This window comes from Elaeis guineensis, chromosome 5 (assembly GCF_000442705.2).
Source record: "Elaeis guineensis isolate ETL-2024a chromosome 5, EG11, whole genome shotgun sequence".
Lineage (NCBI taxonomy): Eukaryota > Viridiplantae > Streptophyta > Magnoliopsida > Arecales > Arecaceae > Elaeis > Elaeis guineensis.
In genome coordinates this window covers 122,802,990-122,825,837 of record NC_025997.2, presented here as the reverse complement: position 1 = coordinate 122,825,837, position 22,848 = coordinate 122,802,990, and the positions used below count along the sequence as shown (strand labels likewise).

The following is a 22,848-nucleotide window of genomic DNA, read 5'->3' as shown; positions in this document are numbered from 1 at the left end:
CATTTTTTTAGATTTTCCTTCCCTCCAGTATGCTAGATATTTAAAGCATAATTTTTTTTATTGGACCTACTGCGCATAGTTGTGATTCCAAAATTGACTCTTCTCGAATAAGCATTGTAGAAATTATAAACATCGGTTGCTGAATCGAACTCCATTCCAACATGAAGATTAACATTATCATTATCTAAATATGGTACAATAGGAGAAGATAGATTCTCAAAAGAACCACCACATGCTATTATAAGATTATCAAAGCAATCACTGGAAGATATTTTATCTACAGGATATCAATACCAGGATGTCATAACATATACTGTCATAATTTTGATATATGATTGATCAATACATGAATTATAACATTAAAAATATTAAATATTATATTATTTAATCTTTATTAATTAAAATTTGATGCTTCTTAGTCTCTTTTATAGATAATTAAGAGATTGGACTCATTCAGACAAAACGAACCCAATTTGACTCAGACTCAAGTTTTCAAGCACCAACTCATTTCATATCACATGCCAAAGTATCTTCACGTGGCTCAAAGTCTCTCTTTCTCAAATTTCTAGCAGCCCACAAGTTTTCATGGAATAATGCTCCTCCCAAAACTATCACGTGGACCTCACTTTATTTTCATTTCTCTCTTAGCTCCCAAGATCTCCACGTGAATCCAAAGCCTATATAATATTCTTTCATGCCATAACTCCAAGCGGCCCCCACTCCCATCCCAACTCTCATGGCTCCAAAGTCCACCATCTTTCACGTGGCAAACCCTCTTTTCCTCACATCCCAACCTCTTTTTAAATGCAGCAAGCTAGCAAGACATGGTCTTCACAGCCTGGACGAGAATGAGACCGAGCATGGGAAATGGTGAGCGCACGTGGATTTAAAAGGTGCTAGCTTCACGCGGATGTGCAACGGACCGACGAGCACATGCGGTTTAAATGCGTTGGTTCATGCGAAAATAATCACAAGGCTGTTGGATGCGAAGCGATGATGCGGAGCAAGCAGAACGAATGCAATGAGTTGTTGGATGCGACATAGAACAAACGTGTGATGTGAAGTTATAAAGAGAAGGCCGCAGAGGATCGAGGGGGGATCTTTCTAGGCCACAAGCCAGCCACCATCCTTCTCCACCTGGAAATCATTTCTGCTGTCATTTTTTTCATCTATTCCCTCCACGCCTCCATCATGCTTCTCTACACTAAAATCCTTTCTCTCTAGCACCATCATCCCTCCTTCTACTGCTGTCAACCATCTTCCAACTATTGTTCAGGAGTCTCAGCCCCAAGATGTCAACGAGCAAGAGTTCCATGGCCAGTTAAGCTTTCTTATCTCGAAAAATCCCTGAAGTGCTTGTAACAAGCAGTGGTATTTTTTATTTATCTTTTATACCTCTCTCTTCTATGCAATAAACGATCTGCTTTCAATTTTGTTTTATATTTTTCTTATCGGTAATTATATTTAAAATAGTTGATACTCTTGGGACGAGCCGTGATCTATGGATACGGTTCATGCTCTCGAAGTAAATTATTTTTAAATATGATTTCTTCTCACCTTATATGCATCTCATCTTGACTAGTCTATACTCCAAAAGAACGGACCGTGATCCAATGGATACGGATCATACTCTCATCAGACAGGTTATATCTCGATAGATGGCATATAGATTAATTGCATAGTAGGAGGGTATTAGCTGTTTGCCAAGTAACCAGATGAAATCTCGAGATAGTTTCCTAATTCTTAATATACCTTTCTGTTAGCATTTGATTTACTTTACTTGTGTTAACATTATTTTAGTAGATTGATCAATTTTAGTTCTTCTTTAATTCTAGTACTCGAACGTAACTCAATTCACGATCCCTGTGGATATGAATCTGACTTGCACTATCTATATAGTAGTAAGTTAGTGATTTATTTTTGACCGCCTCACGACAAGCGATCAAATTTTGACACCGTTGTCGGAGATTGTGGCGTAGTTGCTTTTGAGTTCAAAAAAAATAATAAAAAAAAATTATTTGCTGCATTTGCTTACTTTTATTCTTAGTATATTTTTAGTTTCAGTACTTTCTAAGTTGCTTAGTTTACTTAATTAAATTTACATTTCCACAAAATAAGAAATTTTACACTGACATTTCATAAATTATTTAGAAAATTAGAAACATAACCATAAAATCTAAAAAGAGAAACAATTTAATTTAGTCTTGATAGCGTGCTAATCACAAAGCTTGGACATCTTGGTTTGTTGCATCTCATCTCCATAATTAATTTTAAGGGCACTTAACCCATTAATCAGATAAGGTGGGGACTTGATCACCCTTCCTTAATCCAAAAATCACATCCTTCATCTTGCATAACCGAGATCTTTAATTTAAAATTAATTAGACATTGACTACTAAGGTGTTCGAGCTCACTAGGATAAGGCATCTAGAAGAGTTGAATTGGATCAGGATTGGCTAGTTGATTAGTGTCTAGGAAAGGGGTTCAGGGATTACCTCCTGAAGAAAGATGGTTATTTAATTAGGTCCATTGCGAAAGCACGAAAAACTTCCCACCGATCTTATCCTTACCTGGCTAACTAGCTAGTTGATTTCTAACTTGGAGAGCTTCAAGACAGTCTTGACAGTTAGGAGCTGTCTAGATTTAAGATGACCTAGGATAAAAATTTGATTGAGTAAGTATTTGACAATATATATATATAATTAAAAAAATTAATTCTTTTCTCTTCTTAGATTAAGGACTGTTAAGCCCTTCTTTGTAGATTTCTTTCACTCTTCTCTCATTTTCAAAAAAAAAATCTTATAAAAATTAAAATTTTTTGTGTATGCTTGATTGTAGATCGTTACGATCAAAAATTAAATCTTTTAATCTAGAAATAAAAAGAACCTTTAGAGCCAACAAATGTAAACAAATAGACCGAAATTAGGAGAATGATCCACCTAGACAATTGAAGGAGTATTTTACTCCTTCAATGTATACCTACTCTCTCTGTATACAGGCATCTCTCGTAGAGGCCATCCAATATGAAATTAAGTCCAGTATAATCTAAATGCTACCCTCATTTTATGGACTTAGTAACGAAGATCCTTATAAACATCTTGATGAATTTTTTGAGATATGCTCAACTATTAAGATTCACAACTTCTCCGATGATGCCCTTAGGTTGAAATTATTTTCTTTCTCACTTAAAGACAAAGCTAAATACTGGCTACACATTTTGGATTCCATGACTATATCAACCTGGGACCAGCTTCAAGGAGAGTTTCTTAAGAAGTATTTTTCCATAGAAAAAACTAATCAAATAAGAAAAGCCATAACTAGTTTTTTTCAATTAGATGGAGAAATATTCCATGAAATATGTGAGAGGTTAAAAGACCTTATTAGAAAATATCCCCATCATGCTGTACCCAAATGGTAGTTAGTCCAATATTTTTACGATGGGCTATCTGAAAGACATCGACAAATGATCAACGCATCATGCGGTGGGATATTCATGCTCAAAAGCAAGAATGAGGCATGACAACTGCTTGAAATTTTAAGTAAAAATTTATTACATCATATGTCTGCCTCTACTAGAGATAAACCCATGTTAAACCCAAAGAGGAGTGAAATCTATGAAATAGGAAACTCCATAGATATCCATCATAAGGTAGATGAATTATCTCAAAAATTAAATCGATTATTAAGTATAGGGCATTCCTCTTCTCCATATAGTCAACTGCAAGATATATATGCATTATGTTCGAGCCCTACTCACATTGTGAGTGAGTGTCCAGTTGTACCATAATTTTCTGAATATGTACAGGAGCAAGTCCATCAAGCCCAAACTACTCATAGACCTGGGAACAACCTCTATTTTAGCATGAACAACCCCTATTCTAGTACGAACAACCCCTATTCTAGTACGTACAACCCAAGATGGAGAAACTATCCGAATTTTTCATGGAAACCACAACCAGTAGTTCCTCCAGTGCAACAAAGATCAGATTATCCGAATACAACTTATAGGCATCCACCCCACCCACAATATCAGAACCCTCCTCAACCCACCTCGAGTACCCATAGCTCGACTTTCGAAGAAAAGATACTGCAAGCACTTAAAGGACTAAAAATAAATACCCAACTCTTTCACTCCCATACGCAATCAATAGCAAAGCTAGAGACCCAGATAGGTCAGCTAGCAACAGCTTTCAGTAGGAGGGAAGAAGGCAAATTACCCAGTCAGCCCATCAGTAACCCAAAAGATCAGTATATGGCTGAGAGCTCCACTGGCCCAGGGACATTTTTCGAACATGCCAAATCTATCATGACTCTTAGAAGTGAAAAAATCATAAACCATCCTGAGATAACTTAAGAACTAGAACCATCAAAACCGACCGAACCAGAAAAGAAGAAATCTGTAGAGAGAAAAAAACCTACTGACTCAGCATCCGTACTTAAGGCTCTATTCTCCAGTGCTTTAGAATCTCCTCTGCCTCTCGACAAGAAGGGTATAAAAATGAATGAAATGCTGAAACTATTTAAACAGGTCCAGATAAACTTACCCCTTCTTGATGCCATCAAGCAAGTCCCAACCTATGCCAAATTTCTAAAGGATCTATGCACATAGAAATGAAAATCTAAGGCACAGATACCAAGAAAGTCTACCTGACTGAACAGGCCAGCTTAATTTTTCAGCAAATTGCCCCACCCAAACTTAAGGATCTAGGTACCCCAATTATATTCTATGTCATAGGGGACTTCATGATTAAGAAAGCATTATTAGATTTGGGTGTAAGTGTCAACCTTCTCCCGAGCTTTGTATATGACCTATTTGAATTTGGAGAGTTAAAACCCACAATGGTGATCTTACAACTTGCAGCTCGATCCATTAAGGTATCCCATGGAATGCTGGAAGACGTGTTGGTGAAAGTAGATGAATTTTACTCTCCTGTTGATTTTTTTGTATCAGATATAGACTTTGATAGCAACCCCAGCCAAATACCAATCATCCTAGATAAACCCCTCTTAGCAACAGCTAATGCTTGTATAAATTGTAGGATCGGGGTTATAGATGTATCTTTCAGGAATAAAAAGCTGAGGCTGAATATTTTCAATGCATCTTAAGGACTACCTATATACGACCATAATGAGGTCAACATGCTAGAGGAAGTTATAGAAGATAAAGCCCCTGCCTTGCTCAACTCAGATCTTTTACAGGCATGCCTTACACATTTTGGAGAGGATAATTTTGATATCGAACGATACACTGAAGAAGTACATGCTTTGCTAGAACCACCCAATTTTAGTACCACTCTCCCTTAGACTATAAAATATGAGCAATTACCAACTTAATTTAGCTCTCTAGTATCATCTTTAGAAGTACCATCTATTTTAGAGCTAAAGCCTCTTCCTGCCACATTGAAATATTCATTTCTTGGACCTAATGATACCCTTCTAGTGATCATTGCATCTAGCCTAACCGCTGATCAGGAAGACCAACTTATAGGAGTGCTCAAAAAGCACAAAGAGGTCATAGTATGGACGATTGTCGATTTGAAGGGCATAGATCCATCTATTTGCATACATCACATTCACTGTGAGGCTGAGGCTAAACCATATAGGGACATGCAATGAAGATTGAATTCGAAAATGAAAAAAGTAGTAAAAAAAAAAGTTGTAAAATGGCTAGATGCTGGTATTATCTATCCGATTTCAGATAGCCAATAGGTTAGTCCAACCCAAGTAGTACCTAAGAAGTCAGGTATTATCGTAGTAGAGAATGATGAGGGTGAGTTAATTTCCACTCGTACAACAACTGGTTGGGGAGTATGTGTGGACTATCGAAAGCTGAATGCCGTTACTAGGAAAGATCATTTTTCTTTGCCTTTTATTGACCAAATCTTAAAATGGTTAGCAGGACAAAGTTTTTTCTATTTTCTGGATGGATATTCAGGATATAACTAGGTCCTGGTATTCCCTGCTGATCAAGAAAAGACCACATTCACATATCCATATGGAACATTTGCATTCAAACGTATGTCGTTCGATCTCTGCAATGCACCAGCTACCTTTCAACGATGCATTTTGGCCATCTTTTCTGATATGGTCGATAAATTTTTAGAGATCTTTATGGATGATTTTTCGATATTCGACCCTACCTTTGATGATTATCTTCAGAACCTAACCAGGGTTCTTCAACTATGTGTGGAGACTAATTTGATTTTAAGTTGGAAAAAAAATCATTTTATGGTTCGTAAGGGAATCATGCTCGGACATAATATATCCGAGCGGGGGATCGAAGTAGATAAAGTAAAGATTGAAGTAATCTCAAAATTGCCTCCCCCAACCTCGATTAAACAAGTGCGATCCTTTTTAGGCCACGTCGATTTCTATAGGCACTTCATTAAGGATTTTTAGCAAAATCACACGACGCTTGTGCAACCTGCTTGCCAAATTTTTTTTTTGATTTTAATGAAGATTGCCTGGCCGCTTACAATACACTCAGAACTGCCTTAACCACTGCACCAATCATAAACCCCCCAGATTGGACCCTACCATTAGAAATTATGTGTGATTCTTCTGATTATGCTGTAGGGGCAGTCCTAGGGCGAAGGTTTAATCGAGAACCGCATGTAATCTATTATGTAAGCAAAACTCTTTCAAATGCTCAATTAAATTACACTACAACTGAAAAGGAGTTACTCGCAGTTGCGTTTGCCCTAGATAAATTTAGATCATACCTTTTGGGCTCCAAAGTCTTAGTATACTCCGATCATGCAGTACTGAAATATCTGCTATCCAAAAAAGATACAAAATCCAGGCTGATTAGATGGATCCTTCTATTACAAGAATTCGATTTAAAAATTTTAGACAAAAAGGGTTCTGAAAATTTGGTAGCAAATCATATTTCTAGGATCCTGGTAGAACATAATGAAGAAACGATCAGAGATAGGTTCTCGGATGAACAACTCTTTTCAATCTCTTCCACTGGTCTTCCCTGATCTGCTCATATAGTAATTACTTGGCAGTAGGACAGATCCCATCTCACTGGAGCCAACAAGAGAAAAATAAAATTTTCTCCCAAGTACTATTTTTGGGAAGAACCAGAGTTATTCAAATATTATCCTGATCAAGTAATCTGATGTTGTCTCCCTGAGTGTGAAGTCCAAAGTATTCTTACCTTCTGCCACTCGCTAGCATGTGGGAGATATTTTAGTGGAAGAAAAACTACAGCAAAGGTGTTGCAGAGTGGATTTTACTGGCCGACAATATTCAAAGATGCACATGAATTTGACCGTAATTACCCACGATGCCAACAAACAGGAAATATTTCAAAAAAGAAATATGGTGCCCCTGTCTTCTATCCTAGTTGTAGAAATTTTTGATGTCTGGGGAATCGACTTCATGGGACCCTTGTCTTCCTCGTTTGGATTCGAGTATATTTTGGTCGCAGTGGACTATGTGTCAAAATGGGTAGAGATCGTGGCAACTCGAACCAATGATCACAAAGTTGTGATCAAGTTTATTCAGCATAACATCTTTAGTCGATTTGGATATCCAAGAGCCATTATTAGCGATGGAGGTACACACTTCACAAATAGGCACTTCGAGACGCTAATAAAAAAATATGGAATAACCCATAAAGTTGCCACACTTTATCATCCCCAGACAAGTGGCCAAGTTAAGGTCTCCAATAGAGAGATCAAAAATATTTTTGAAAAACCAGTAAGGCTCGATAGAAAAGACTGGTCAACATGCTTGGATGATGCACTATGGGCTTATCGTACTGCTTTTAAAATATCCATAGGCATGTCTCCTTATCGACTTGTATTCGGCAAAGCTTGTCATCTGCTGGTTGAATTGGAACATCGTGCATTTTGGGCCATACGGTAATTTAATTTTGACATAAAAAATACAGGTTCCAATAGGAGACTTCAGTTAAATGAACTGAAGAGCTACACAATGAAACATATGAGAGTGCTAGAATTTATAAGGCTCAAACTAAAGAATACCATGATAAATTCATTACACAAAAATTGTTTGAACCCAATCAGAAAGTATGGCTCTTCAATTCAGGGTTACATCTTTTCTCCGATAACCTTCATTCACGTTGGGATGGACCCTTCATTGTGACTCACATATTTCTCCATGGAGCTGTAGAACTTAGAGATCCTAAATAGGAGAATACCTTTAAGGTGAACGGCCAACGATTGAAACCTTACATAGATGGAATTAGCAACGGAGAATTAATTGAATCTGTTGTTCTAGTGGATCCAGCACCGCTATGATACTCAGTACAGTCTGACTGAAGATTTTAAATTTAGCACTCCTGAGAGGCAACCCAGTTTATGAATTTCTTTTAATTATCTAGCTTCTTTTCATTTTATTAAAAAAATCTGAGAAGGACAATCAGCCAAGTTGGAAGGAGCATCCCATCTCAGGCTCAGATAGAGTCACGAGCAAATCACGCCCACAAAAGAAAGAACTTCTCATCCAGCAATGAACAAACATATCGAATCTAGATAGTATCTTTCCTTGCAACCTCTTTCTCTATTCTATTCTACTTCATTATTCTCTTCTTCCATTGGGATAATGAAAATAAAGTTGGGGAGAAGAACAATTAAATTAATCAAGTCCTCAATTATGACCATAATCAGTTTTGTATCAGATTTTGTCTCGATTTAAAGTTGATCAGGCATTCTAATTGATGAATGATTAACGATTTAGATAATTTTAGAGATATGGAGGGACAAATTATTAAGAAAATCTAATAAATAGTAGGGTTTAGATTAAAAAAAAATTTTTGGAGTGATTTCAGAGCCTTCTGCACAATGATCACAATGAAGAATCTACTTTATGAGGGTATAAATGAAAAAGTCAAAATATGCATAAAGTCCACCTTAAAGTCTATTTAAAATAATAAAATAAATTTTTAGTATCTCTCACTAGGTAACTGGGCCCGTTCACCTAAGTAAGCATTATAGTTCGCGTCAAAAGGTGAGAATGAAAAAAAAAATCTCTTATAGAGTCAGCCTTAACTCGTAGTCTTTTTGACTCGAGTTAGTAAGCCTGAGGAGTGTTCTACATCTAATATCCTAAAGCCAACTGGTTTGGGAGTCATTGGCCTAAAGCTCGTTACAAGGGTCAACTAAAAAGCTTAAAGGATTAGGACATTGCATTGACTATACATATAAATAATTTATTAAAAAAAAAGAGGACTAAACTACAAGAAGATACTACACTAAGTCCACAGTAAGTTAAAGGATTCAAAGAGTGAGGTGGGAAGTTGGCAAAAGAAAAACTTCAGAAATTTCTATGGACTTCACTCAACTATTAGATGGATAGAATTGATAATCCGATGAAGTATTCCTTTGATGGTCTAGCCGGATATCAACTGATCTTAGAATTGCCAAGGTAATTTTCATTTCTAAGACGAATTGGTACACACTGCTGATTTTTCTATTTTACTGGAGGACGAGTAAAGTTCAAATTGGAGAGTATGATCAATACATGAATTATAATATTAGAAGTATTAAATATTATATTATTTAATATTTATTAATTAAAATTTGATGCTTTTTAATCTTTTTTGTAGGTAACTAGGAGATTGGACTCATTCAAACAAAACGGACTCAATTTGGCTCAGACTCAACTTTTTAAGCACCAACTCCCTTCATATCACATGCCAAAGTATCTTCATGTGGCTCAAAGCCACTCTTTCCCAAATTTCTAGCAACCCATAAGTCTTCATGGAATAATGCTCCTCCTCTCAAAACTACCATGTGGATCCTACTTTGTTTTCATTTCTCTTTTAGCTCTCAGATTCTTCACGTGAATTCAAAGCCCATATAATATTCTTTCATGTCATAACTCCGAGCGGCCCCCACTCCTATCCCAACTCTCATGGCTCCAAAGTCCACCATCTTTCACGTGGCAAACCCTCTTTTCCTTATATCCCAACCTCTTTTTAAATGCAGCAAGCCAGCAAGACATGGTCTTCATGGCCTGGACGAGAATAAGACTGAGCGCGGGAAATGGTGAGCACATGTGGATTTAAAAGGTGCTAGCTTCACGCGGATGTGTAGCGGACCGACAAGCACACACGGTTTAAATGTGTTGGTTCATGCGAAAATAGTCACAAGACTGTTAGATGCGGAGCGAGCAGAACGAACGTGATGGGTTGTTGGACGTGACACGGAACAAACACGTGATATGAAGTTTATAAAAAGAAGGCTGCAAAGGATCGAAGGGGGACCTTTCCAGGCCACAAGCCGGCTACCATCCTTCTCCACTTGGAAACCATTTCTGCTGCCATTTTTTCCATCTATTCCCTCCATGCCTCCACCATCTTTCTCTACACCAAAACCCTTTCTCCCTAGCACCATCATCCCTCCTTCTGCTGCTGTCAACCATCTTTCAACTATTGTCCAGGAGTCTCCTCAGCCCCAAAATGTCAGTAAGCAAGAGTTCCATGGCCGGTTAAGCTTTTCTATCTCGAAAAATCTCTGAAATGCTTGTAACAAGTAGTGGTGTTTTTGATTTATCTCTTGTACCTCTCCCTTCTATGCAATAAACGATCTGCTTTCAATTTTTTTTATATTTTTCTTATCTGCAATCATATTTAAAATAGTTGATACTCTTGGGACAAGCCGTGATCTATGGATACGATTCGTGCTCTCGAAGTAAATTATTTTTAAATATGATTCCTTCTCACGTTATATACGTCTCATCTTGACTAATCTATACTCCAGAAGAATGGATCGTGATCCAACAGATATGGGCCATACTCTCATCAGACAGGTTATATCTTGATAGATGGCATATAGATTAATTGCATAGTAGGAGGGTATTAGCTGTTTGTCAGGTAACCAGGTGAAATCTCGAGATAGTTTCCTAATTCTTAATATACCTTTCTGTTAGCATTTGATTTACTTTACTTGTGTTAACATTAGTTTAGTAGATTGATCAATTTTAGTTCTTTTTTAATTTTAGTACTCGAACGTAACTCAGTCCACGATCTCTGTGGATACGAACCTGACTTGCACTATCTATATAGTAGTAAGTTAGTGATTTATTTTTGACCGCCTCACGACAAGCGATCAATGATGTAATAATATTGTCAAAATCATATATGGGATGGTTTTACCTACAGAATGCAATAATTTTTAACACAAAATATCATAAATTTGATCTATTATGTCATACACTTGTCAAAAAACTATTTTTGATAGATATTTTACCTACAGGATATCATAATTTTGATCTAGAATGTTATAAAAATATCATAAAGTATACTTTAAAGGAGTTATACATATAGAATATTATAATTTTAAAAAAAAACTAATAAATTTGATCAATTATATCATAATATTATCAAAACTATGTTTGAAAGATATTTTATCTGTATGATGTCATTATATTATATCACAATGTCATAATTTTATCTTAGTATATCATAAAAATATCAAAAAAATATACTTCGAAGATGTTTTACCTAGAGGATGTCATAATATTAACCTAAAATATCATAATTTTAACTATAGATTGTCATAATATTATCAAAATCATATTTTAAAAATATTTTAACAATACAATACCATAATCTTAACATCGAATGTCATAATTTTGTAGCAACATATTATAAAATTATCAAAGAGTATACTGCGAAGGTATTTTACTTACAGGATGTCATAATATTAACCTATAATATCATAATTTTAACTCTCGTTATCATAAAAATATAAAAAATCCATAGATGATAGGCATTTTACCTATAGAATATCATAATACTAACATATAATATTATAACTCCTTCCTAAAATATCATAATATTATCGAAACTACCTTCAATAGGCGTTTTACCTACAGAATGTCATAATTTTAACATAGAATGTCATAATTTCGATCCAGAATATCATAAAAATATCAAAAAATTTTTTTTTATTTTTTTATTTATAAAATATCATAATATTGATATATAATATTACCATTTGGATCTGAGATGTTATAATATCATCAAAATTATCTTCAGTAGGCATTTTGGATACACGATGTCATAATTTTAATGTCAAATATTATAATTTTGATACAGAATGATATAAAAATATCAAAAATAAATTTTTTATTTTTATTTTACTACAGAATATCATAATATTAATCTAGAATATCATAATATTGACCCACGATGTCATAAAAATATTAAAATATATATTCGAAAGGTGTTTTACGTACAGGATGTCATAATTGTAATGTCGAATATCATAATTTTTACATACAATATCATAAAAATATCAAAAATATTTTTTAATTTTATTTTTTTATAAAATATCATAATATTGATATAGAATATCATAATATTGATCTGGAATGTCATAATATCGTCAAAACTACCTTCGATAGATGTTTTACCTACAGCATGTCATAATTTTTACGTCGAATGTCATCATCTTCACCCAGAATATCATAAAAATATCAAAAAGAAAAATTTTATTTTATTTTACCTATAGGATGTCAGTATATTGATATATAATATCATAATTCAGATTTGAAATATCATAAAAATATCAAAATATCCCTTCGACAGGTGATTTACGTATAGGATGTCATAATTTTAACGTCGAATATCATAATTTTGACACAGGATATTATAAAAATATCAAAAAAAAAAATTATTTTATTTTACATATAAGATATCAGAATATTGATATATAATATTATAATTTTGACCCATATTGTCATAAAAATATGAAAATATACGTTCGAAAGATGTTTTACATACAAAATATCATAATTTTAACGTCGAATGTCATAATTTTGATACAGAATATAATAAAAATATCAAAAAAAATTTAAAATTTTACTTTACCTACAGGATGTCATAATATTGACATATGATGTCATCATTTGGATCTAAAATATCATAATATTATCAAAACTACCATCGATTTGCATTCTATCTACAGGATGTCATAATCTGAATATAGGATGTCATAATTAATTTCGATCCAGGATGTCATAAAAATATCAAAAAAAAACTCTTCTATTTTATTTTACCTACGAGATGCCATAATATTGACGTATAATGTCATCATTTTGATCTGGAATGTCATAATATAGTCAAAACCACCTTCGGTAGGTGTTTTAAGTATAAGATGTCATAATTTTGACGTCGAATGTCATAAATTCAACTCAAGATATCATAAAACTATCCAAAAGTATACTTTCGAGCTTATGTCATAATATCAATCTAGAATGTCATGATATCCTAACTTATTATGCTTTCAGATAATATTTTTATGAAATGCTATATTCAAAACTAAAAAGAACTCCATTTGAAACCTAACTAATACATTAACTTCGCTTAACTACCAAAGAGCTACCGTAATAAAAGAATGATCACAAAATCATAAAAAATATATATAGATAGTATTTTACTTTCTGATGGATGGGACATGTTGCTTGGATGGACGTATATTATCTATATGCTACTCAAGAGCCTCGGATGTAGAATTGTGGTTGAAATTTTTTTTTTTGAACGGACAGAAGCTCAACAAATCAAGAAAAAAGAGAGAAAAGAGTAGCATTCAAAATGTCCAACCAGATAGTAAGATAGTAAAAAAATCATCTTGAAGAAAATGGGCATTTTCATCATATTAAAATTGAGTTAAATTTGAAAAATGAATTATGATGTGCATTAAATGTATTCGATGATGGGACAATGCACCGCCTCCATTTTCTCGTGCCTGCAAACGTTCGATCACATCGAGTCATGAGGACGTCACGTGGATCAATCGGACGAGACGGTGCGGTCCATGTCAGATTTCCTACATCGCAGTCGATGTACAAAGAATTTTGTGCTTAAATATATAATTAAGAGTTCTAAGGTTGGTAGAATTTTAAGGGCCTGTTTGGATGGTTAGGCCCAAAAGCCCATGAGATTCGTGGGCTAGACCAGTACAACTACCAAACATATTAAATTATAGGTTGGACTAGGTCTATGTTTATAACTATCCTATAATATATTTTGAATGGGTTGGCCCAAATCTCATATGGAGGAAAAATGAGCTTAGCTAAGATAATGGTAAACACAGACCTAGTGCAGCCTATCATCCAATGCTTATGATGGTTGATTCATGAATCCTATAGGATTTAAACAGGCCTTAAGAAAGTTCTCACCTAGAATTTAAAATTTTGAGCAAATAGTTGTAAGTCAATGCTAACTAGACATTTAAAGCATCATATCTTAGGCTTATCCTTCTTTTTACCACATGTTTGCCTCCCTTATGCTGCTTAGCTTTACCAAATTTGGATGCTTACCCTTTTTCCTTACTCATTTTGGAGAATTTCCAACCTCTTATGCTTGAAGCTACCTTGCATGAGCTAGATTTAGCCACATAACCTAAACCAGAAGATTTAGCTACCTTAAAGTTCTCATCTTCCAGCTCCAAAGGACGTGCTATGTCATCAAAAGCCTTTATATTAACATTGTGCATTATAGTAATTATCATATGCTCCCAGCTCTTGAGTAAGGTTCTAATTATAGCCTAATCATTTTGCTCGTTAGTGAGGATGTGGCCAGCTACCCTCAACTCCCTTATCATGTTTGACATCTCTCTAAAATGTTGCCTCATAATATTACTTGGTCGCTTCCTATAGGAGTCAAACTTGATAGTAAGCCTTCTCAGCTTAGCAGTTGAAGTACCTCTAAACTTCTCTTTTAGAGCAAGCTACATTTTCTGAGCTATGTCGTACTTCTCAAATTCACACATGAGATCATTCTGCATACCACTCAACAATGTGATGCGAACAACGCTATTCTTCCTCTTCCAGGCCAAATAGGCATCATGATTTTTTTTATGTGGAGTAAAAGTACCCTGCTCAAACTTAGCCATGGTATGGTTAAGTGACTTTAGAATCTCTTGTTTCTCAAGGATATACTAAACTTTTTAGTACCAAATATCATAATTATCATTGTTTAGCTTATCATCTTTATTCAACTCAATCACGATATGCTTAAATACATACACCAATTCACTATTACTACATAGAGAAAGGTACACAATAAATACTAGCACAAAAAAAAATATGTATATATTATTTTTTAAGTGATTAATAACCTAATATAAGATACATAATCGAAAGTTCTCTGTGCTTCCACTCATCTTGCATGTTTAAATGTCTAATTATCATTTACTCAAAATTATAAGCTCTAAGCAAGAACTTTCTTGGAATTCAACCAATCTTAGAATTCTTACTGAACAATATATTTAAGCATATCATAATAGCAATTAATAAACAAATATAAACAAAAATACATAACATGCCGTTAATGAACTAAAAATTAAGTTCATACATAGTTATATGCATAAAAGACTATTTACAAGAATAGAAAGCTTTAAGGCACATGCTCTGCAATCAAATAAAGTATTATTTCAAAGCATAATTCTTGCTAAGTCTTCTATGCTCTCGATAAGGCAATACATTCCCTTTGTTGAAGATAAATTACTCTAGGATGATCTTGTGTCCCACTCTACCCACCATGCGTAGATATCTAGGATCTTTGTCGCGTCCTAAATAGCCCAAGTGTTTTGCATGCAAAAGTTTGAAAATTGATACAGTATTGCACTATGCCTAATCCTAGATAATATACGGCACGTCTCAACCAGTTCAAGCTCACAAACTATTTTATAGGAAGATTTAACTTTTTCCTTCATATATCTTTCTCATAGAGCAACTACTATATTTTTCTTTTCCATTCCGTTGATAGGAGATTGAGTGGAATAATAATTTGTTCTTGAATAGGGATATTGATTCCATAATATCTAAAGAATCTTATTAAATTATCCAATATTTGTATATACATCTAAGTGTATTTAGGGTTCATTTTATAATTTTTAAATTCTCAATAAATATTTGCCATTCATTGCCCATTTTTCACTACATACACATAAGAGGATTATTAAAAAATAGGGGATTTCAAGTCTCTATTCAATTGTTGACTGGGATTTAAGCTTTAAACCCTGTTGATCATGACTCTGATATCCAATCCATAGCAAAAAATAAATATAACTCCCAATCCCTATAATATTCCCAAGGACATTTTGTCTTTAGTAACAAAAGAATCCTTAAATCTCATTGTATCTCATAGAGCGACTACTATATTTTTCTTTTCCATTCCGTTGATAGGAAATTGAGTGGAATAATAATTTGTTCTTGAATAGGGATATTGATTCCATAATATCTAAACAATCTTATTTAATTATCCAATATTTGTATATACATCTAAGTGTATTTAGGGTTCATTTTATAATTTTTAAATTCTCAATAAATATTTTCCATTCATTGCCCATTTTTCACTACATACACATAAGAGGATTATTAAAAAATAGGGGATTTCAAGTCTCGATTCAATTGTTGACTGGGATTTAAGCTTTAAACCCTGTTGATCATGACTCTGATATCCAATCCATAGCAAAAAATAAATATAACTCCCAATCCCTATAATATTCCCAAGGACATTTTGCCTTTAGTAACAAAAGAATCCTTAAATCTCATTGTATCCTTACTTTCCTACCACGAATTATCCTGTGAGACATATGGCACCCTTCTCCACTATGAAATCCCATCGTACCTTACTTTTTCATCATCAAATGCCACCATTAGCCCTTCCCCATCGTGAAAAATCCACCGTGCCACCTTCTCCACCGTGAAAGTATTATTGCACTACCCCTTTTCCCACAATAAAGTATCCTCATCGCATCTTCTTTCCCACCGTGACGTCCATCCATCTTCTCTCTGGCATACATTAAGAGGAGGTCATCTTCATCCTCACATTGTCCTGACATTCTATTTCTTCCATGCATGAGCGATGCCCTCTCCCTTCAATTCATTCCATTTTTTATGTTTTCAATTATAATGAAATCCCTATATCTCATTATTTATTAAAGCTTTGTAAGAAATTCCTACAACTTAAACAAATTGTAACACTAACAATCTAAACTTTGAATCAATTGATTTTTCATAGTAATTTTAGAATGAATGGAAAGAAGTTTGTCAATTTTATTGTCTTTAACTATAAATAAAATCCAAGAATTCATCATACAATGCGCATACAAATTCATTGTTTTTAATTGTGTACAATACCATATTTGTACAATGTAAATTTAACTCCATAAAATTCATCATACACAAATTTAACTATATGCATAAAGCATTTCCAAATAATTATTTTCTTTAACTACATTGTACATTGTACAAAAATTCATTATCCATAGATAATACAATTTTTTGTCTCTCCTAAAAATCCCTTATAGAGCCACTTATCATTAAATTATATAGCAGGTATTACTATTAGAATCATGTATTTCAATAGATGAAAGACCTAATATGGTGAATACATGAGTAAAAATAGTTCTTATAGCAATTATTATGCTTAAATTATTACAGCACCTCATGATGCTTAAATTATTAAGTGTGTACAATACTAAGTGTGTGCCATGATACACTAAGTGTGTACAATGATACACATTAATTGTATGTGGTGTTGGATTAATTGTATACATTATTGGACTATGTACTAGGCTAAAATAACGTGTACCATGATATCAGTGAAGAAAGAAAGCTCATGTTTCATATAGTTATATTTATATTTCATGTCCTTGTTGTGTGATTGTTCTAATACATTATTAGTTAATATAGTTTGTTAGAATTACGATGATCAATAATTAATGTCTAATAAATATTACAATGATGTTTCTAACATGTATTGTTTGAATTTGATTGGTGATGCAGAGTATTATGATCACAAGTCTAAAGGGAGGCAAAGCAATTTTTGTATTGGTCCGATAAATATGGTTAATGAAAAGTGTTACTTCAATCACTATATTAGGGTTATTGACAGACTTATGGAGTCCATGCCCGAAGAGTAGAAGGCAAAGATGGCTGGTATTCTATTTGGCCATTTGCTCTGACTTCCATACATCAAGCAAAGCAAGCCATTATTGGATACACTGCTCTTCTTTTGGGATAATGAGGAGGGCTTTTGGTTTGATAAGACTCTAGTTTTTTTTGTGAGGACCAACCTTATCCTCATCCTTAGTTTGAGGGCCACTAGTGATGAGGTTGAGTTGTATAGGAAAGGAAGGGTTCAGTCTGACTTCATCACCTGATTTTTCAATGGTGATCATAAAAAATGACTAAAAATTTAGTAAAAAATAAATTGATATCTTATTGAAAAGTCTGGATTGCAAGATATAGAAAACTTCACTAAGTTATGGGTTCTTCATCTTTTTGTAACCATCCTCTTCCCAACTGTACACTACAATTTTTCTAAAGCATTATGTTCATATCTTGATGATTTGGACTGTCTAGGATCATATAGTTGGGATTGTGCAACTTTTTCTTTCTTTCAATAGCAAATCTCTAGCTTAGAAAGAGAGTGTGAGCAGAAGAAATATGCCGAAAGAAGCTTTACTGGATACATGGATGAATGTATGGTAACTTTGATGGTAGGCTTGTTTATGTTTACTTGCAAGTTAATGTTTGAGAGTTGAATTAACTTAAAATATAATGCTTACATCACTTTATTTGTGTAGGCATGGGCTATTAAGTATGCCAATAGTCTACTTGGAAGGCACAGACCATCATTCATCTATTTCCATCTCTTATATTGGAGCAATGTCCTATTCTCCTACAAGGTGGGGGCGATCATTGAAGTTATAAAGAAAATAAAAAGATTTGAGATATACATTTTGTATCTAACATCACAAATATATCAAACCGATACATAACTAAAGTTTTTATCCTTATCAGATAATCGAGAGGATAGAGCCTAGGGAGGAGTTGCACTTTCTATCACAAGGAAGGCCACAAGGGCTGGTATTGATATGGGGTAGGTCTGTACATAATCTTAATTTTTTATATTTTTTATACTTTACCCTAGTTAGATAACTCGCATATTAATTTTCATTTGACACATACATATTATGTGTCAGTACATAGTAATGATAATGAATTTTTGTACACATTATGTAATGAATTTTTAAATTTTGTATACAGTTAAAGACAATGAATTTAACAAACACTTGTTCTATTCACTTTGAAATTACTATAAAGATCAATTGACTTAAAGTTTAAATTGTTAGCTTTACAATTTGTTGAGGTTGTAGGAATTTCTTGTAAATCTTTAATAGATAATGAGACAGAGATTTCATTGTAATTGGAAACACAAGAAATGGAATGGATAGAGGGGAGAAGGCACCATTCATGTATAGAAGAAATAGAACGTCGAGACAATATGAGGACGAAGAATACCTCCTCATCGACATACATCAAAGAGAAAATGGATGGATGTTACGTTAGGGAAGAGGATGCGATGAGGATGCTTTACGATGGGAAAAGAGGTGATACGATAATACTTTCATGGTGGGGAAGTGAGTGCGGTGAGTCTTTCATGATTGAGAAGGGGGGACAGGTGGGATTTGATGGTGGGGAAGGAGGGCACAACGAGATTTTATAGTGGAGAAGGGGGCCACTATGGGTCACAAGAGATTTCGCCATGGGAAAAGGAGCATACAATGGATTTTATGGATTCTTTTGTTTCCAAGGGCAAAAATATCCTCAAAAATATTATAGGGATCGAGAGTTATGTTTATTTTTGACTGTGGACTGGGTATTAAAGTCATGGTCAATGAGGTTTAAAGCTTAAGTCCCGATCAACAATCAAACCGGGACTTAAAATCCTTTAAAAAATATATGCATGTTATATATAATACTAATATTATTATATTTAACAACCTTATACATAAATATTTTCTTTAAATTTTTTTTTTTGTAAATAACCAACCATTAAAAGTATATTAAAAGATAGAATTACTCAGCAAATAACATCATGTGACAATGCCATAAATAGCGAGAGAGGTTTTTCTTTTGTTTTTTTAACCTCATCACTCATGCATTGTCTGAGCCTCCTTCTGGTGTTTTGATTGTGTGGCTCCATGACACGCAAACAATCCTTTTTTTTTAACATCCCTAGGACATATTGTTGCATGCGTGCTACACTAAACACAATGCTCAAATGCACTGGTGTGTGCCCATGTGGATGTGCAGCGCCTAACTGAGCTAGTGCGCATGCCATATGGATGCCTGGCACCCAGCCGTATTGGGGCATGTTGTCCCGTGGATGTGCAGAGTGCATCAAGCAAACATGCAATGTCTACCGCACTGAGGCATGCAATCCAAAAAATACATAAAATATATCGTTGGAAAGCTTATTCTGAGAGCTTTCCAGTGATACCAAGATTCAAATAGAAAGAATGACGGTGTAAGAAGATATATCCAATCAAAAAAATCAGTCTTTTAATTTAGAAAATATTATATTTCTCATTACAAAGGATATTAGGTTATGAAAATTTTCAGATTAAAAGAACACACATAAGAGTGCATACTCTTACAAAATCCGTGTTAGGTATATAAAAAGATACCATTAATTAGGTTTTAAGAAATGTAGGATAGCAAAATAAGAGAAAACTAAATATAACAGTCAAAAAGGAGACTTCTACAGCAGATTATAAGTCCAATAAATATCACGAATTCAACCATTAGAGCTTTGATACCAAGTGAACAACGAAAAATGAAAAGAAGAAAAGATGGTCTTGAGGTTTGTTTTGCAAAGGTGGGAGGAACAAACGAGAAATATCAATTACCTGGGTTCTCAGTCTACCAAAAAAATTTACCTGGGTTCTCAAAATGGCTTCCCTGTCCGCTTTACACTTGGAACATTCCTTTTGCTCCGAAGAGACCGCAGAATTCCCCGACGAATCATCCCAGCTCTTCCTAACTGATTTAGCAGACACCCTCAGCGAATCTGAAACCTTGGAAATCCCTGCAACCATTAACCCCACCTTCTTCTTACTCCCAGCACCCTCACCAGCTGCCGGCCATGCCTTCAGCCCTCCCGAGAGCCTCCTCCCAGGAGACATCGAGCTCCTTCTCCCAATGGGCTATGCCGCTGCCTTCCTTGCCGCTGGGGAGGGCTGCCCGGTACCTTCATGGCGCTATAATGGCCGGTTCCCTCTTCACCCCCGGATTCTCCTCTTTCGCTTCCACCAGGCTTGGCACAACGCACTTGGAAAGGACCGGTGACGAAGACCTCGAGCTTTCTCTCGCTGCTCCGCCCAACGCAGGGGAGAATGGCATCGCCTTCCCTTGTCCCACAGCAGGGGAGGGGTCCCTCTGCTCCCCTGTCCCGCTGTTGATCTTCCTCGTGGCCAGCTTAGCTCCGGACGATGACGAGAAGCTTCGCTTGCAGGCGGATTCTCCGGCGGCCTTGGTGTTGGCGCCGACAACATTTTCCTTGGCAGCAAAAGCTGTCCTTTTTTCTCCGCCCGGGTTCTCTGTGGCAGCAAAAACGGTTCTTTTTTCGCTGAAGGGGTTCTCCTCGGACAACAGGTTGGACTTGAGGGCGGAGAAAGAGGGGATGAGGGGACGGCCAGCGTCGGCGGGGGAGGCGGGCTGGATGACAAAGCCGCGGCGAGAGGGGTGGGAGCGGGCGATGAGAGCTCGGGGGAGCCGAGGAAGTGGTGGGGGCGGCCGGGGAGGAGGTGGACGCCGGAGGCGCGGGAGACGGGGTGGGCGAAGTGGAGGCGCTCGACGTGGACGAGCTGGCCGAGGTGGGGCCGGTTGGAGAGAATGGCGTCGGCATCGGCGTCGGAGAGGGAGACGTGGATGGAGTGGGCGGAGTCGGAGAGCTGGATGTAGAAGCCGTGGGAGGGCCAGATGTCGTCGGCGCTGGAGTCGGAGAGGGCGGGCAAGATGCCGATGACCTGGAGAACAGCGGTGCGGTGCTCGCCGACGGCCTTGGCTTCAGTGTCCATGGACTGGAGGAGCTTCACGAGGACTCCCGGCGTGAGGGACGCCATGGCCGATAGAGGCGTTGTGTCAACGTTAGCAGTGTTTTCAAATTTCAAATGCTCTCCCTCTCATGTTCGTCTTAGCGAGGGCGATTTAACGGCAGGCAGAACGGGCGCGGTTCTGAGAGCCGTGGGAGGCGAGAACGAGGTAATGGATGTATGGGACTTGGGAACATAACGGATTTTTGTGGTACAGTTTTTATTACCTTTTCAGGCTAGCTGGCGGCAGGGTGAGATGAGAGAGGTTTTTAGCATGAATGGAATGCAAAAAAGGATACATACAAGCATCTCATTGTTGCACCAGCGTGTTTGAAAAATATTAATGGATGATAGAACAATACGAATTGCATTTTAATAATAATTTTTTTATTTTCAAAATTACTTTTTACTGCAAGTAATGAGATTTTTTTTTTTTGGGGGGTGGGGGGAGGGGGGGTGTGGTTATGGAATATGAATAGAATTTCTATATTATCCTATGTCACAAAAGTGGAATACAAAACTAATATGCCAATGGAAGAACACTTTAACACGATATATAAATATAGTATGGTTTGACAATGTGTAGATCATACAGCTACTACTTCCATTGCAATAAAGGAACTTGATAACACACATATTTGACTACCAAAAAAACAAACATAAGGCGCACACGTGTGCACAAACATATTTTAATGGCCACTTTTACAATTGTAATAACCACCTTATAGTTATATTTGGTGGCTTAGTAGTATATAAAGAATATGATAGAGGCGCAAAAGATAATTATAATTATTATATTTTTATTTAGAGAGATGGGCAAGGAGGAGAGAGATTATAGTTATCTAACGCCATAAATGTTATAAAGCTACAAATAATCATACGCATTGGGCATATGGTGTAATGACCCAAGGCCTCACCTAAAAGGGGTTGAGAGTATTGATCTTGCATGAATATCCAAAAGCTCTCCAATGCTCACCTT

The 22,848-nt window shown here is 35.6% G+C and overlaps 1 protein-coding gene, 1 long non-coding RNA gene and 1 other non-coding gene across 3 annotated transcripts in view; 1 reads left to right on the top strand and 2 right to left on the bottom strand.

Annotated features, from left to right (window-relative positions):
• Positions 1-21,925, bottom strand: part of LOC105046204 (uncharacterized) — a 34,965-nt gene extending 13,040 nt beyond the window's left edge. Inside the window, exon 1 of the mRNA XM_073258394.1 lies at positions 20,715-21,925. Within this exon, the coding sequence (XP_073114495.1) occupies positions 21,057-21,899 (843 nt within the window). The 5' untranslated portion in view covers positions 21,900-21,925 and the 3' untranslated portion in view covers positions 20,715-21,056. The remainder of the gene's footprint in view (positions 1-20,714) is intronic.
• LOC140858189 (uncharacterized) lies at positions 892-20,715 on the top strand. Its single transcript, XR_012141638.1, has 3 exons — positions 892-10,434; positions 17,773-18,488; positions 18,576-20,715. It is a non-coding gene; the product is annotated as an uncharacterized lncRNA (long non-coding RNA).
• On the bottom strand, positions 3,299-3,404 carry LOC114914258 (small nucleolar RNA R71). The gene has a single exon (XR_003801045.1). It is a non-coding gene; the product is annotated as a small nucleolar RNA R71 (small nucleolar RNA).
• Positions 21,926-22,848: the final 923 nt, after the last annotated feature.